Here is a 17,143-nt window from a genome sequence, read left to right as displayed (position 1 = left end):
TATTTATAAAACTGTATTAATTTCATTCATTGACACTTCACATATTTTTTTTTTTTTTTTTTTTGGTCATTCTTCTTCAGACTCGTTAGCACTTCGTTTTCAGTTTTTATTCATATTACATTGTACGCGAATCAATTCATATACCACCTAATACGTAATATTTTAAGAGATAAATTTCTTATGGCCATTAAAGTGTCTTGAGTCTCAATAAATGCCAACAACGATTTTAAAGTTTTTTCTTTTTTTCATTTCTTCTTCTTCTTACCTCAACCGTAGATTGTTGGGCAACATGGAAATTTTAAAACTCTTCTGTGCCTTGAGAGAGCTTTTTTATACTTAGATAAGGTCTCTTCTTCGTAACTATATCTAGATATTCTATCCTTGGTCTTCCTCTTCCTGGTTTTCCTTCTGTTTTTCCCTCTATCAACACGGTGATCCAATCGGATTGCCGAATAAGATGGCCAAGCATGCTGTTTCTTCTTTTTCCTATTATCTTCATGACCTGTCGTCCTTCCTTTAGTACGTCTTCATTCCTTTTCCTTTCGGTCCATGATATGCACAGCATTCTGCGCCAACAACACATTTCAAATGCTTCCAGCTTGGATATTTCAGCTTTTCTCAATGTTCACTCTCTGATCCGTAAATCGCTACGCTCCATACCAGAGTCTTAATAAATCGTTTTCGAACGTCCAACGACACATTTCTTGATGTTAGCAGTCCTCTTTCCCTATTGAATGCTTGTTCAGCTTGCTCTATTCTTAAATGTGCCTGTGCTATTTTTTCCATTTAGTCATTATTTTCACGATTTTTTTAAAAAAGAAAATTGCTATTTGAATGTTTAACATGTTTCTGTTTGGTGTACTGTACATAAGCTTAAGTTGTTATTGAAATTACAGCCTGTCATTAACCTACATATCAAAACTGTGATTTCCTTATTTAAGAGTTAGTTGAACATGAAAATTAATCATGTATTTTGTTTTCTTATCCATAGGTGGAGAAACCCAAGCTTTGGAAGCTGAAAAGAAAAGAACGTCAATAATATAATGTATTGTCACATATTTTGTATATATATTTGAAAAGAATATTACCCTATTGACTCGTACATAACCCATACTTTTCTTCCAAATTTCAAGTGGAGAGAGTTAAAGTGTGGCTTAAATTCACTTTTAAATATGTAAATGAAGTTAGTTAACTATGGTGATGAGTTTTCTTTTGTTGTTTTGCTGTAATCATGAAATTTTGAGAATTTTTTTAGTTTCAAAATCTATTGTGTTTAGCATAGGAATACGTTAGAAATACACTCGTACCTTATTTTTCAAATTCTGAATACTTGTAAGATACATAATGTTGTTTATATTGTATTTAAGTATTGTCCCGCAGACCTGCGCTGAGAAATAAGCCCGGCGAAAATATTGGTTTCTTTTCGGTTCTGGAGGGAGACCACGAAGTCTGTATGTCTGATATTATGTTTAAAGCTGAAAGAGCCTAACACAATAATTTATAAATTATTTAATGAACTATTTCTATTGCCAACATATTATGAGATTCTGATAGAAAATTATTTGTAAATACTCGATGTATTAAGTAGCACTCACTTTTAAGTTTCTTTTGTAAAAAATTTGCGACCTAATTTTCAGTCTTTAGCTATGACCTTCAAGTAGGTTAATTTTATAGGAATGGTAAGGAAGTGGTAGATTAGTTACAAGTTATATAAGATATCTCTTAATATATGCACCATATACGTGCACATTATTATTATTATTAAGTCTGTCTTTCACGTTAAATCAGTTTGTTTGTTACTACCATTAATTTAGTTTAATTTCGGTGATAATGTTGCGAAGTCTAAAAGTAAATTGATATAATTTTGGTGCATGAGAAACTAAGTGTGAGAAAGATTCTGTTGGTGGTTTTTGCAAAATATCAGGAATTTCTACCATGATTTGCTTAAGTTACTGCTGTCCGGATTCGATGTATGATTTCTGGTTTCGTAAGCATTTCTTTTGTTCAATTTGTGTCTGAGAGTCTTGCAAAATTCTTACTATACTAGAAAGAAATATAAGTAAAGAACTAGTACTCACCGCAGACCAAAGTCCCTTTAAGCGCTTTCGGAAATCCTGGTTTCCATTATCAGCTTAAAACAATTCGAAATAAATTTAAAACATGGAAAAGAAATATAGATAGTTAAAAAAAAAAGGTTAGAAAGAAATAAGAAATATGAAGCAAAGATAAAGATCAAGAATGCTACTTATACACTCACTGATCACTGTTCCTTGGATCATGTGTTGACCCTTATTTGACAAGAAGTTGTGTGCGTCATATTTTTTTTATTCCTTTTTAACCTTTTTTACCCATTCATATTTCTTTTCAATGTTTTAAATTCACTTCGAATTGCTTTAAGCTGGGAAACCGGGATTTCTGAAAATACTACTCAAAGAAATACTTTGGTCTGCGGTGAGTAGGCCTACTAGCTCTTTACTTATATTTCTTTCGAAATATAATCATCGCTTGCAATACACAGTGATATCTTGCTGTACTAGTTTTGTGTTTGCTTTCAGATAAGTACTTTGTCAAACCGAAAGTGTGTTTTTGCTATGTTTTGGTATCTTTATATGCTCATTAATATTAACTCATAGTTTTTTTTTTTTTTTTTGTCATTCTTATGTATCTTTGTTCTGATATTCACAGCTGAACTCATTGGTTCCTCCTGCTATTTCTTTGCCTGTACAGTAACTTTCGAATTAAATATTCTTTAAATATTAATTGAAGGAGTTTGAATATAATTGAGATTGTCTTTTGCCTCATTTTGTGCTATGACACGAGGAATGAGAAAAAGGATGTAAAATTAGAATTGAGGAGCATATAATGGAGTCCAGAAATGGTAAAGACTCAGTTTCCACTTTGTTGTAGTCTTTATTTAACAGCAAATAGAAAATCAGTACAGGGGGAAAAAATGTGCAATTACAAAATTTAGATTCAAAGAAACTACTTATGAATCATTTTTCGTTTTAACCAAAGATCTTACATCGCATTTGGAGTCCGGTAATCCAAGCAAAACACGGTAACTTAAGAGCCTGTCATATTAAAAATAATACAAAATTTACCATTTTTCTTTTGCTTGTTCATTCATAAGTGAAAGGAGATAATGAAATACAACTTATCACAATCATAGATAATGTTATTCTACAACAGAAAATATAAACCTGAAGAATTTTCAGTGTTGTCACCCATAGAAATTACATTGTTGCCAAAATAACATTTCCCCCAAAATCTAAATTAAGGCAGCGACTAGAGGAACGAACTCAACTGCATTTCATTACATATCATGTTGTCTTGGAATCCTGTGAACTACTTTTTAAATAATAGTTGTATATAGTTTGTAATAAACAAAGTAATTTTAACGTACAGTTATTATAATTAAATAATATTGTTACTTAAAAAGTAGTTCACAGGATACCAAAACAACATAATACGTAATCAAATGCAGTTGAGTTCGTTCCTCTAGCCGCTGCCTTAACTTATTTTTTGGGTAATTGTTATTCTGGTAACACTGTAATTTCTATGGATGGCAACACTGAAAATTCTTCAGGTTCATACTTCCCGTTGTAGAATAACATTATGTATGATTGTGATAAGTTGCATTTCATTATCTCCTTTCATTTATGAAAAACAACCAAAAGAAAAATGGTAAATTTTGTATTATTTTAAGTATGACAGGTTCTTAAGCAAAACATGGTATTATAAAATTTTACAGTCACCAATAAAATCTTTCTCATATTTAGTTTCTTTTGCACTGAAGTTGTGCGAGTTTAATTTTACAACTGACAACACTAATATCAACAATAGTAATTCTAGTGTGAAATAGATTTGCAGATGACTTCGTAATTAAGATGATCTCATATTTAAAAACATTAGATATCCAATCTTATCTAATTTATAACTAATCTACCACATCTTCAACCTTTCTACGAGCGTAATCCAGTTAAACGTCGTCGCTGATGACTAAAAATTAGGTTGCAAAGAAAGCTTAAAGTGAGTGTTGACTTCATGATACACTGTTTCTTGCGAACAGTTACAAATGCTCCATGTATATTTGATTTATTATTGTATATAGTTTATACCCAGTACTGAAAGACTGAAAGATTTTATTAAATATTTATATCTAAAGTTTATTTATTTTATGTAATTTGTAATATTAAGTATTAAATTGAGTGTGTAAAATTTAGAGAGTACATTGTGTTTCAAAACAACACCAACAACGTTTGGGGGATGGTTCCTGACACTAAGATAAGACAAAAAGTATAGACCAACCTGGGTGCACAAATGCTTCCTTTCGGAGTTATAGGCTGCCGAAAACATGGAAAAATGAGCTTTAAAGGTCCATAGCTTCAAAACTATGGGACCTACCGTAGTCGGGTCCAGACTTCACTTAGGAACTAATATGTGCGCTATCCAAAAATACATGTTTCTGAATCGTGCGGTACTCACGCAACAATATTTATGGAGGGAGTTTGGCTATGGGCATAAAATTTGAAGTACTTCCCAACTCTCTATAGAAATGGTTGCGGACTTACCGCAGGACTCTGAAACTTGGATATTTGGATAGCGCACATACTTATTCCTAAGAGAAGTCTTAACCCGACTACGGTAGGTCCCATAGTTTTGGAGCTACGGACCTTTAAAGCTCATTTTTTCATGTTTTCGGCAGCCTATAACTCCGAAAGGAAGCATTTGTGCACACAGATTCGTCTATACTTTTTGTCTTATCTTGGTGTCAGGAATCACCTCCCAAACGTCGTCAGTGTTGTTTAGAAACGCCCTGTATAATTTATGTAGCTGAAATTATGAAATATGTGTAAGGTTTCGATGGTTATTTCAGAATTTTCTGTTTTGTGTGCGTAATTTGATAAAATCCAAGAAATCTTTTAAAAGAATTTAAATTTTATAAGTATTAATATATAAGAATTAGTAAGTATTAATATAAATTTTATAAGTATAGAAAGAATACATATCGTAGGTAAAAATTCAAATCTAGATTTTGAGGTAAACATCATGTAAGTTAGATATATTAAATTTGATAAGTTTTTTTGGTCATTTTTTTCTTTTGTATGAACTCTGTGCTGAGTTCAAAAGTGTTCACATTGGTTTGTTTTGTGTGTACAGTCGTATTCAGAAATGCTTTGAACATTTCTCTCTCAAAAGGACCATATTTTTAATTCTGATTGAAACAAACAATATTTTTCGTCTCTGTAAAATCTTCCTTAGAAATCTATATACGACGGGAAGTCAAAAGGTAAAGGTACCAGAGAAAATGTACATTTATTCTAAATATAGAAAACTGAAACATACATTATTTTTCTACGTAATCTCCCTGCAGTTCAACGCACTTTTCTCAACGTTTCACATTATTTTTTATTCCGTCGAAAAAAAAAAAAAAAAAAAAAAAAGATTTTTGGTTGCACTTGTAACCAATTTTGCACCGCATCAATGACTTCTGCATCGGTTGCAAATCTTCAGCTAAGCGCTTCCTTCAGTGGAATACGCTGAACCATGACTATATGTAAAGTATCAGCGATTTCATCCATTGTGATTCGTCTGTTTTCCATCACCATAGCCTCAACGACTTTCAAATTGTCCTTAGTCATGGATGTCGATAATCTGTCCGATCTTTCCTCGTCACATAAAGAAGTTCTTCCCTCCGTGAAACGCTCTATTCATTTGTAGATCTTGCTTCGCGATTGGTGCAGATCGCCAATGGAGCTGCCATGTTTAACAGTCTGCTACACTCCAACGACTAACGCGGGAATAAGAATGACTTGTTGCATAGAAGTGTTGCAGACGACACTAATTCAGCGCTGGATACTAGCAGTGTTACCAAACCCTAGTGCGAGAAGTTGTAGCAGTGTTACCAAATCTAGTGCGAGAAGTTGTAGAAGTCCCTTTACTTTCTGACTTCTCCTCGTATTAAAATATACCACTTAGAATGGAAGTGGGGACCTTTTAAAAGAAAGTATTAATTTTTTTTTATGACTGTACATTGAGTGTGAAAATATCCGCTGTAAATGTTATAAATAATTGAAATAATTCACTTTCGAACCGTGTGATGTATGAATATAATGAAATACCTACAGCAGTAATAAGAATAGTTACTCTGTAAGTTGTGAACTATGTGTGCAAACATCAGAATAATTCTTTTTAGTTTATATCATAAGAAACTAATTGTAATAGATATGGAGTGAGAAATGCCTCGTTTAGCAACTTGAGACGTGAGATTTTGTCAGCTTGTGGATGCTGAGAGGTGAATATCTTGTTGATACTCTCTTGCCATTTTCTTGTTGAGGACGTTCAGAGATCAGTTGTAGTTCAAAATAGATTGATACATTGATGAACACTTTACTCTAAATAGGCTGCATTCTTTTGGTGTTTAGTCACGTTGGTATGTTTATTCTTTTTGAAGGTCTAGCTTTTTAAAATTTTTTATGACAATAATTTTTCACGTGTATATGTGTGTGGTAAAGAAGTGGACTTTTTCCTTTTGTCTGTTTATTTGCCAACTTCTGCAATCTGAGAAACTAAAATTATGTTTCTTATACGCAATATATACACACAAACAGAATTCTTAGAAGCCAATTTTATCAATGCAGGGTTATTATAAATGATTCATTCGTTTTAAAAAGGCTATATTTTCTAAAGTATTATATGTACACACATGAAAGGTATATGAAAAGAATCTCAAACTCACCAACTTTGTATTGTGTATTCCAGGTGGCACCACGACTCCATTATCTTTCCGATTGGGTGTGGCAGTACGAGGTTAGTACCTGTCGAAAATGGAGGGAAAGCAAGAAAAGACGTCGTCTGGATGTGTGTCGTGTCACCAAAAGGGCACATATTGAACATTTGTAAAGGGTATATAAACTTTACACCCTTTGGTGACACAACATACGGCCAGACGACGTCTTTTTTCTTGCTTTCTCGCCATTTTCGACAGGTACTAATTTCGTACTGCCACACTCAATCGGAAAGATAATAAACTGGTGCTGCCACCTGGAATACACAATACAAAGTTGGTGAGTTTATGGTTCTTTTCATATATATATATTTCATGTGTGTACGTATAATAATTTTGAAAATATACCCTTTTCAAAGTGAATGAATCATTTATGCTAACCCTGTACATTGACATACATATTAAGATTCAACCACTCACTCACTCTCTCGTGTATCTTAAATTATTTATAATATATGATATTTTAGTTTTATCCCGAAAGATGGGAAACTCAAATTTAATAACATTTTTTTTTTTTTAACACCGACCAGTGTTCAATTTGAAGGAATCTATATTTGCAGAGAAGAAATCCCGCTATTTCCGAAAATCGATTTTTTTTAAAGTTCTCCTTTATGTATGCCATCCGCATTAATACGCTTTTTCGTTTCATTATCTTTGTAAATTCCGTTCCTTATGCTATAACGTATGAAGAAGCCCGCTAGTGTGCGCGAAATGTAATAAATAGAATTTTGACATGGTTGTTGGTTAATAAAGAACCATAATGTAATTTAATCATATTTATGAAGTGATCTGTGTATAAATTTATTTTGTTACACTGTAAGTAATTTATTTAGTTTTTGTACGAGAAAAGAAGTTTTTCACTTCCTGGGTAAGAGTCGAGAGAATTTGACCATTATTATTATTATTAATAAAATTTTTAATTTATTTTTATAAATAAACAAAAGTTCCATTGTTATTTCATGTGTTTTATTTGTGAAGTTGATCTTCTGATAATATTATTATTTAATTTTAATAACTGTAACTTAAAACTATTTTGTTTATTACGAACTAAATACAACTATTAGTTAAAAAGTAGTTCACAGGATTCCAAGACAACATGATACGTAATGAAATGCAGTTAAATTCGTTTATCTAGTCGCTGCCTTAACTTAGATTTTGGGGAACTGTTGTTCTGGCAACACTGTAATTCCTATGGCTGGCAACACTGAAAATTATTCAGGTTTATATTTTCTGATTTATAACATTATCTACGATTGTGGTAAGTTGCATTTCATTATCTCCTTTCACTTACGAAAAACAAGCAAAATAAAAATGATAAATTTTGTATTATTTTTAGTATGTCAGGCTCTTAATAACAATATAAAATTAAGAATATTTTTAATTAAATACTATTTTTAAAATATAAGTATACTGGTAATTAACATCCGCTCCAAAAATAATGAATTCATTTTTGAAGGACAAAATGAGGCACAAATCTCCATCATGCGACAGTCTGACTGCAGGCTCTGAACCATTTGTAAGTTTCTGTTGCTGATTTACCCAGCTTACGGTAAAACAATGTTCGTCCTTTGTTCCATGTAAGAATATATGATAGTGGAAACCAGGATGTCTTCGATTACCGATGTTTAGAAGGGCACATGTGCTCTCTGTACTAAACCTTTACGTGGCCTGGAAAACAAAAATGTCATAGCGATAGTCCCATTTGACAAATAAACATTTTTTTTCAAAAAGTTACAAAGCACCAATCAACCTTGAAACAGTCTTGAAGCCAGATACTAAATCTTGTACATATTAAGAATTGACCACCAGCTACTGTGGAGTGAACTGGGATGTATCAGAAGCAACAAATAGGAGATCGAAAAACTAGCGATTTCTGTCTTTGTTCTTTTCCTTTCATGCAAGACATATTCCTAAGAGATTACAAAGGGTAATGTTTGTCACAATATTATATTCAAATGTATCTAACTACTCTTAAAATTATCTCTTATCTTGCATCAGGATAAATATACGAGGGGTGGCAAAAGAAACCGGATTGAAAGCACGCAACTGTTCTTAGGTGTAGTAGAGAGTTTTCCCGCTAGGTGGGTCTAGTAGAAACCTTGTCAAATTAGCTGCCTAAGTGACGTCTGCGTAGGAGATCAACGTTTGATCGTAGTGTTGTTTTTCTCAACGGTTCTCGTTTGCCGCCTGCGAAATCATTATGGAACATTTAAACGAACAGAGTGTGAAATTTTGCTTCCTGCTTGTTTAACAGGCTGTCAAGAAGGATGTTATGAGTAGCACAGAAGTTTTCGAGTGGTTTGGGCGTTTTGAGACGAAGTTGGTGAGATGAGTTTGAAGATCATACTCGTACTAGGCGTCCTTCATCATCTTGAAAACATTGAAAAAACCGTCAAAAATCAATAAGGATCGTTGTTTCGCGATCGATGAAATTTCAGAACAGAGCAAAGTGAGTTGGAGTTCGTTCCAACGGATTTTGCCTGAGGATTTGGAACAAAACGTGCTACCGGTAAATTTGTTCTCGTCTGCTCACATAGAATAAAAAATCGTCTGAATTTGAGCCAGGACTTGGAAAAATCAGATTGAAAATGACCCAAATTTTCTGCCCAAAGTCATTACAGGTGACCGAGAGTAAAAAAGATTTAAAAGAAAAGCGTTTTGATGGTGTGGAGGCTGTAAAAAGGGCTTCGCAGAGAGTAAAGTTGAAGGGTACCAGAGGTGATTCAAACAGTGGAAAAGAAGACTAGAGAAGTGCATTGTATCTAATGAAGAGTAGTTTGAAGGGGACTGAAGGAATTTTGTATAAAAAATTTAATGAAATAAAGTACGGTACGTGAGAAAGGGTTTCAGAGAACCTAGACCGCCCTTTGCGCAACATGCGGGCGAGAATTGTCGTCCAACGTAAGAACACCATTTCTGCTAGCCATTGGTGGATGCTTGCGGACAAGTGTGCGGTGCCTTTCATGGAGTTCAACATTGTAACAATATGCATTGATGGTTTCATCTCGCGTGAGAATGACATGATGTATCACTCCCAAGCAACATCTTATGTGAGTGGAGAGGCGGTTTAGGAAACCATCCTGGATATGTTAATCACAATCCAACCATTGTCATAGCAGATCCATTTATCATCTGAAGTAACAACCTGATGAAGGAGACTTCCCGGTTATTCCTTAAGCTTAGAGAATTGCACATCTCCAGACGATGATTATTCTTGGACGGCGACATCTCATATGGTATCTATGAGTCCAACGTTTTCCCTTACCAACTGCACGGAGCCGCCGAATGGTACCCATGAGTCTAACGTTTTTCCTTACCATCTGCACAGAACGAAACCGAATAATGGTACCCATGAGTCCAACTTTTCCCTTACCAATTACATGGAGCTGCCGAACGACAGTAATATATAATGTATGCCTAAGTTGTTTGTAATGGCACGAACACTTTTTCAAGGGTCTGTTTCCAATGTGTTGCTGAGAAACTCATTCATACATGTTGGTCGGTGCCGACGGGGTAATTTATGTCTTTTCACCGGAACAAAATTTCACAAATGAACGGCATATGGTGCGTTCATTGGTCATTCCTTTCCCAAATACACTGTTGATGTTTTTTTCAGCTTCCTATGGAGAATGTTTCAGTCTGAACTCGCAGAAAAATCCCTGGCAATTGTGTGTTCTCGATGATTCGCTTTCATACGACTCTACCTCCTGACTATCTGAGTACTCCAGCCTGTTTCCTGAACATGTACTAAGTTTGTAATCTTAGAGACATGCCCTTAGTCCATTCTTTGTTTTTTGCTGAGGCGTGTTTCCCACCAGACATCAATTCGAAAATTTCATTCGCACCAAGCTAATACAATCATAGGTAGAACCAGAAATTGCTGAATCACAAGTTGAAAGTGATAGATTTCTGTTTTGCTTTCTTTTTTCATCACATAATCTTACCCTTTTGTACAAGATATTACGTCAAAATCATCGTATCTAGCACATAGATTTTTATATTTTTAGACTTTCACAATAGAATAAGATCACGAGATAATTTCTTGATCTCCATACTCAGTCATAATTCGGTTTTATACTCCAAATTCTTTACAATAAGTACTACACGCCTCTCGAACAGTTTACCATAATGTTTCAACAGTTGCGAAATTAAACAAACAAACAAACAAAAAAGTGAATTTCCTTCTCTTAAGCAAAGGTATGAGTAGCACGTGAAGCATCATCGTCGTTCCATATCATTAATTACCTACTGTATGTATGAACACACACCCAATTAATAACCCTTGTTAATTTCTACACCTTATATTGTAGTATCGCTATACAGGGTAGTGTTAGTATATAGGGATGCGCACGAGACAAGATTTATGGCTGTCTCGTCTCGAAAATGTGCTGTAAAAGAGATGTCTCGACTCGAAAACTGTATATTTCTCTATTGGAAGAGCCGTGTCTCGACTCGAATTTTGTCAGGAAAATCCTGTCTCGACTCGTGTCGTGCGCATCTCTATTAGTACACAAAAGTAGGTATACAGCCCCGTAGTGCTAAACTCGTTGCTTTTTAAATAATTTTTTATTGTTATCCATCAGGTAGACTTAGTTACTTTATTATTTGTTCTTAATGTCTTAATCTTAAGCTTGGAACAGCCGATAAGCTAGAATGTTGCACTTGATCAATGCAGGGGTATATAGCTACTTTTGGGCCACCCTGCATACAATATTTAATTTATGTATCTCCATGTTATTTTTATTTTGGATTGTACTCTTCCCTATAAACGTACTTTTCTGTTTCTCCTCTTGCATTTTATTTCATTTTTGTTTTGTAGTTTTTATCTACTTTTTTAAAACTTTGTTTTAAAAAATATATGCACGTGGTAAGATTGCCAACTTTTAGAAATAGAAATACCGAACACTTTCCTGGAGTACGTATACTCTTAAGATTGTGACATCATCGCTTGTCATAAATGTACGAACAAACTGAAAGTGGTTACCTCACATAAAATTGGGCGATTCGGAGTTTGAATTTAATAACTTTAGTTTCTTTTGAAACATATATTAAACATCTTTATTTCAGTTTTGGTTGAGTCGACACATGTAGTTTTTGTAGTCTACCATCAATAATGCATTGTATTTAAAACAGAAAAGCAAATATAATTAACAATATAATTACGGCATGCACAAAATATACTTGAAAAATAAGTCTTACCAGTTTCGCTAGGACTGGTCATGTCTTATAATGCGTACATACTTTCAGTGGATCTGGATGCATTATTTAATTGGAAGCTGTAGCTGAAGATAAAAACGGTGCTAGCCACGCTCTTGAAAATATTCTTTTGTTGAACTTTAGCAGTTTTGATAAGTTCAATAATTTTTCTGCCTTCAACTCTTTAGCAAATTCCGTGCACGACAGATCGATATCGAAGCGAATTATAAGCTCTGCTTTGACCATGTTCATCGACAAACGATTCCATTCTTCATTCCAAAATAATCCGAATAGAACAGAGAATGGGACTAGTAAGACGAAAACGTATAAGGATCATCAAACGTCCGGTATTTTACCGGACATTTATCGTCCGGTTTTGAGTTCATAGCAGACAACAAGGTCAAAAACTGAACGTTACCGGACGTTTGGCAATCCTAGCACGTGGTTAAGTGCTCGAAGAAGGCTACAGAGCCGTAATTTCGCCATGTAAAAGATGTCATCAATCAATAAATAAATATTCATTAATGTTTATGGCTTTAGGTGGTGTAGTTTGATGGCATTTGCACAGTTATCGAGCTTCAGTATAAGCAAGGAATTATCGTGGGGAAGGTAATAGTAACATTTTGCATGTTTATGTTCCATATAACATTTCTAAACTGTTTTCACAATATATGCAGTAGATCTAGCCTATATAGAAGATTATATCAAAAATTTTGAATGTGGACGTGAAAGAAAATGCGACATATGTGATGCAATGTAATTCTTTCGATTTTATCTGACAATATAAATTGCAAGTAGTTATATTTATACCATAGTTATTAGAATGGTCAGAACATATGTTTTTTGTAGGATTAATGTGTTCGCATATGAAAGTAATAGCATTCATATATACAGTATATCGCTGTCATGTTCCTCTATCTAGTCCTAGAAATTTTACTGCAAGGTCTGGGTCACTCATTATAAATGATTTTCGAAAGATCCATTACTTATAATTTGACATAAACCGTATGGAACACATGAAATCCGTGGTAGTATTTCAAGAATGAGCAATTCACTTCCCCGCGTCAAGAGATATACTCGAGTTGTGATCATTTTTTTTAACAGATCGCAACTCATATCTTGAAGCAAAAACTACTAGCAGAAAACAAAATACATAGACTCAATGATGTTCACTTAAAAGATAACTATTAATGCATACAGTTTCAGTGTAAAACAGCGCCCGTCTCAGTGCCTTGGACGACCTAACCTTGTGTAGTACTCACGTGTACCAATTCCTTCTGAATCATGAAACAAATCATCTCCTGCAAGCATCCTAATATAAGATGGGTAACATTGTTTTTAGTTACATTGGGCTGAACTTTGTCCAGAATACCTGTATTCATAGTCCTAATTCTTATGCTGTTCTTAACTAAACATGCACCAAGGACTTTTAACGTTGCATATAAAATACGATTGAAGGTACTAAGAGTCGATTTTGTGGGAAAGGTAGGGTGCTTGTAACGATTCTGGTGAACTAGGCCTATATTATTATTATTATTATTATTATTATTATTATTATTATTATTATTATTATTATTATTATTATTATTATTATTATTATTATTATTTGTTTACAAAGAATGCAGAGACAACTCTTGAGGGTCTTAGTATCGTCCGAGATACCCATACAAGAAGCAACTTTAAACTAACGTGCAGACCTAGATAATGGGCGCAATTTGGGGGCAGGAGATGAACTGCCTCCTGAATGATACATATGATATAAGTTAATATGTTCTTTCGGAGGAGAATCTTGCCCCTCCCTTTTCTGTCTTAAAAAAAAAAAAAAAAAAAAAAAAAAAAAGAGTTGACGAGAAACTTCGAAAATACCAAATAGTAAATATATAGTTTTATTGAAAATCAGAGATTTTATTATTTCCTTTTTCCTTTTTTTCCCCCTCTCTTTAGAGAAAGAGTTTCGAATTTTTGTTACTTCTTGAAGTCAGTTAAATGAATTCAGGGAATAGTAATATTTGGGCACTTCTATCTCTCGCTCGCTGGCACGTCTCGTGCATCCCTTTTTTAAAATTCCTTTTTCGCACGGTGATATAAATCATAAAGGCTCTGAATCAATCAGATTTTTTTTTTCTGAAAAAACTGACCTCCCGCAACGAAATAATCCCAAGAAATTTGTGTGTCGCTGAAGTTCAACTAAACTGAAAGCTAGTACAAAAATTCTGTTGTCACTCCATCTTTGTACTTTCTCCGCAGAGGACACTGTACTCAATTCCTATTTTAATGTATCAAATTAATTCTTTTAATTCGTTATTAAGTGAAAACATCTGGTAGATTTTATTTCGCAAAGTTTATCCATTAATCTAGTAGAGGTTTGTAAAACATTTTGGTAGCATGATTAGTACTCTGAAGAACATTATGTGAACAATGTAGTGCATATTAATTGTTATTGAAATTCAGTATTTGTGGAACTCTTCATGCCTTTTGTAAACAAATAATAGAAGCTTACTTTCGCCCGTTTACAAAAAGAGAAAAACAGCAAGAAACAAATTACTAAAAAGTATTGATTATCATTACATTTATTGTATTATAAAATTAAGATGTAAGAATCAGAAATTTTTAAAGTATTTTTTATATATAAAGCATCTAAGAATTTTTAGTTATAAGACTGCAGTGATATTCTGCTGGACATTATTATTATTATTATTGTTAATAATAATAATAATAATAATAATAATAATAATAATAATAATAATAATAATAATAATAATAATAATACCCTGAAAGGTATGCAACTTTTTAACCATTATGATCCTGAGGTGCAGCAGCCTTAAAGGCACGGATGCAGTATTGGTATCAAAAACAGACGCTTGAATGCAATAATGGAAAACGAAATTTGATGAGCATGAGAACCAATAAATAGAAATATTTAAAAAGTGAAAAATTTTAACTTTACGTCCCACAAATATACCCTTTAGGGAAAAGGGAGCGAATGATTACTGAAAGTGATTATGACATCATTGGGAGAAACGAAATAAAATCTTTCAGTTTAACGTCCCACGATTATTCCTTTTAGGCTAAGGGAGACTATGATTAAGGCTAATGTATGGTGATGGGAGAATCGGTGGAGTGAGAATGAGGGAGGAAACGGGAGTACCCGAAAAAACACACGAGTATGATGTCCACCATAAACTTACTTGGGCGGGGATCGAACCAGAGACCACACGTACCAGATAACCGCTCTACCACTGAGCCACCGTGTCTCCCACTCATTGGTGGAATGGCAATGTGGAAGAAAATGACAGAACCTCGATAAAACCACGATGTTTCATGTAGAAACACGTGGGCTAGGATCAGTGTTTCTTCCAAACATGTTTCTGGGAGCACTGCACCCCTGAGGAGACCAAAATAATACCTCTATAATATAATAATAATAATAAATGAATAGTACTAGCAGTGCCCAATGGAACATTTTTTTAAAAGAACGACTGGCTGGGATCGAACCAGGGATCCTTCGCACTATAAGTCACCGCTCTGTGACTGAGACATTATGCTCTTGAAAAACAAAAAGAACTTGAAAATAATCTCGTCGAACTTCATAAATGTAACATGATTTTCTGAATACTGCTTAATATAATTAAACAACTTTAAAATTTTGTTGAACAATTGAAAAATATACACCTAACATAAGAAGAAAGCAGTGTGAATGAAAAATAACTGAAGGAGTGAACAGGGGTGGAGTAGAAAATGGTCGCCTGCACTCATGGACAATTTACAGACACACAAAACGATTAACTTGTCTCGGAGCGAAGTGAGTGGAAGATATTTATGGTCGCAGCTGAGAGCAAAAAAACACACAGCCCAGCAAAATGATTCATCCTACACTAACACATATAAAAAGAGTGGGACAGGATTCGACGTAGCCGACTAGAAACTGTGGCGCTTCATCTCAAATTTCAAGCACTGGAAGGTTCAAATATTTAATTGCCGCTTTGGACATAACATGGCGGACATCGTGATATTTATAACTGTGCGGTGTTTTGTAAATGTAGCTTATGCTATAGCGACAAGGCCAAAAAGAGAAAATCTCCATGTTAAAATATACATAGGTGTCCGCATGGATAATGAATGATACGATACATGGGTTACAGAATAAAAAGGAAAAACAAAGGTCCTCCAGAACAAATCGTACATAATATGAGGGCACGGCGTTTCGCGATAGTGCTTTTTTTTGTTTAATTTATTATTATCACTATCACCAGATGTCTCTCATGCGCAATAAGAATTAAAGCGCGGTCACAACTTATGTAGATAGAGAAAAATATTTTTTGATGTTTTCCGAGCGACAGTTTGCCATTTACCAAGAGAAGCAAGGATATAAAAATGTAAACAACTTGTTTCTAGTAAAAATTTCTCCTGTTACAGGAAGAAGAAAGCATTAAAGTGAATCTTTATGATATTAAAAACATAAAATTATGTACTTTCTTGTATACTCGCGACATGAAATTCATGTAATTGACTTTAAAAGAAAAAAGGTTCAGACTATAATTGTCTTCCTGGTAATTTTTTAGGTAGTGTCCCATTATCCTGAGATAAGAATGTCGTTTTATTTATTTCTTGTAAGTGTTAAATTTAAGAATAAAACTACAATTTTACAAATGTAATAGTAGTATAATCTTACAAATTGCTTTGATTAGTTTAAAGGATCCAGTTGTACTTTGATGATAATTACAGCAGAAAATGATCATTCTTTTAACACAAAATAAAACCGCGTTTTCATTGATAATAAAGAACATTCCCACTAAATGTTGCGGGTTAACTACCGTAGATGGCGGCCCCGAAACACGAAATTTACGGAGAAATGAACAGAATCAGACTAAATGTGGAAATGATAGACACTTTCATTTATATCAGACGGCTTGGGCTGCCACTAACCTTTATAATACCTGTACATTATTATTATTATTATTATTATTATTATTATTATTATTATTATTATTATTATTATTTTTATTTATTTATTTATTTTGACTTATTTTACATGTCGAGGTTAAGGCTATATGTAGCCTTATCTACCACCTAAACATGACACAAAATTGAAAAATCAAAGGATATAGCTAACAATAGCAAAAGAAAAAAGTTAGAAAGTAAAAAAAAACACAAGAAACA

At 33.7% G+C, this 17,143-nt stretch overlaps 1 protein-coding gene across 1 annotated transcript in view; it reads left to right on the top strand.

The window, feature by feature from the left end:
• The window catches only part of LOC145663817 (DNA mismatch repair protein Mlh3-like), a 69,805-nt gene extending 62,063 nt beyond the window's left edge, over positions 1–7,742 (top strand). Inside the window, exon 11 of the mRNA XM_081729909.1 lies at positions 992–7,742. Coding sequence (XP_081586035.1) covers positions 992–1,039 — 48 coding nt within the window. The 3' untranslated portion in view covers positions 1,040–7,742. The remainder of the gene's footprint in view (positions 1–991) is intronic.
• The last annotated feature ends 9,401 nt before the right edge of the window (positions 7,743–17,143 follow it).

This window comes from Thermobia domestica, chromosome 11 (genome assembly GCF_964235325.1).
Source record: "Thermobia domestica chromosome 11, izTheDome1.hap1.1, whole genome shotgun sequence".
NCBI classification, from domain to species: domain Eukaryota; kingdom Metazoa; phylum Arthropoda; class Insecta; order Zygentoma; family Lepismatidae; genus Thermobia; species Thermobia domestica.
This window is presented reverse-complemented; position numbering and strand designations above follow the sequence as displayed.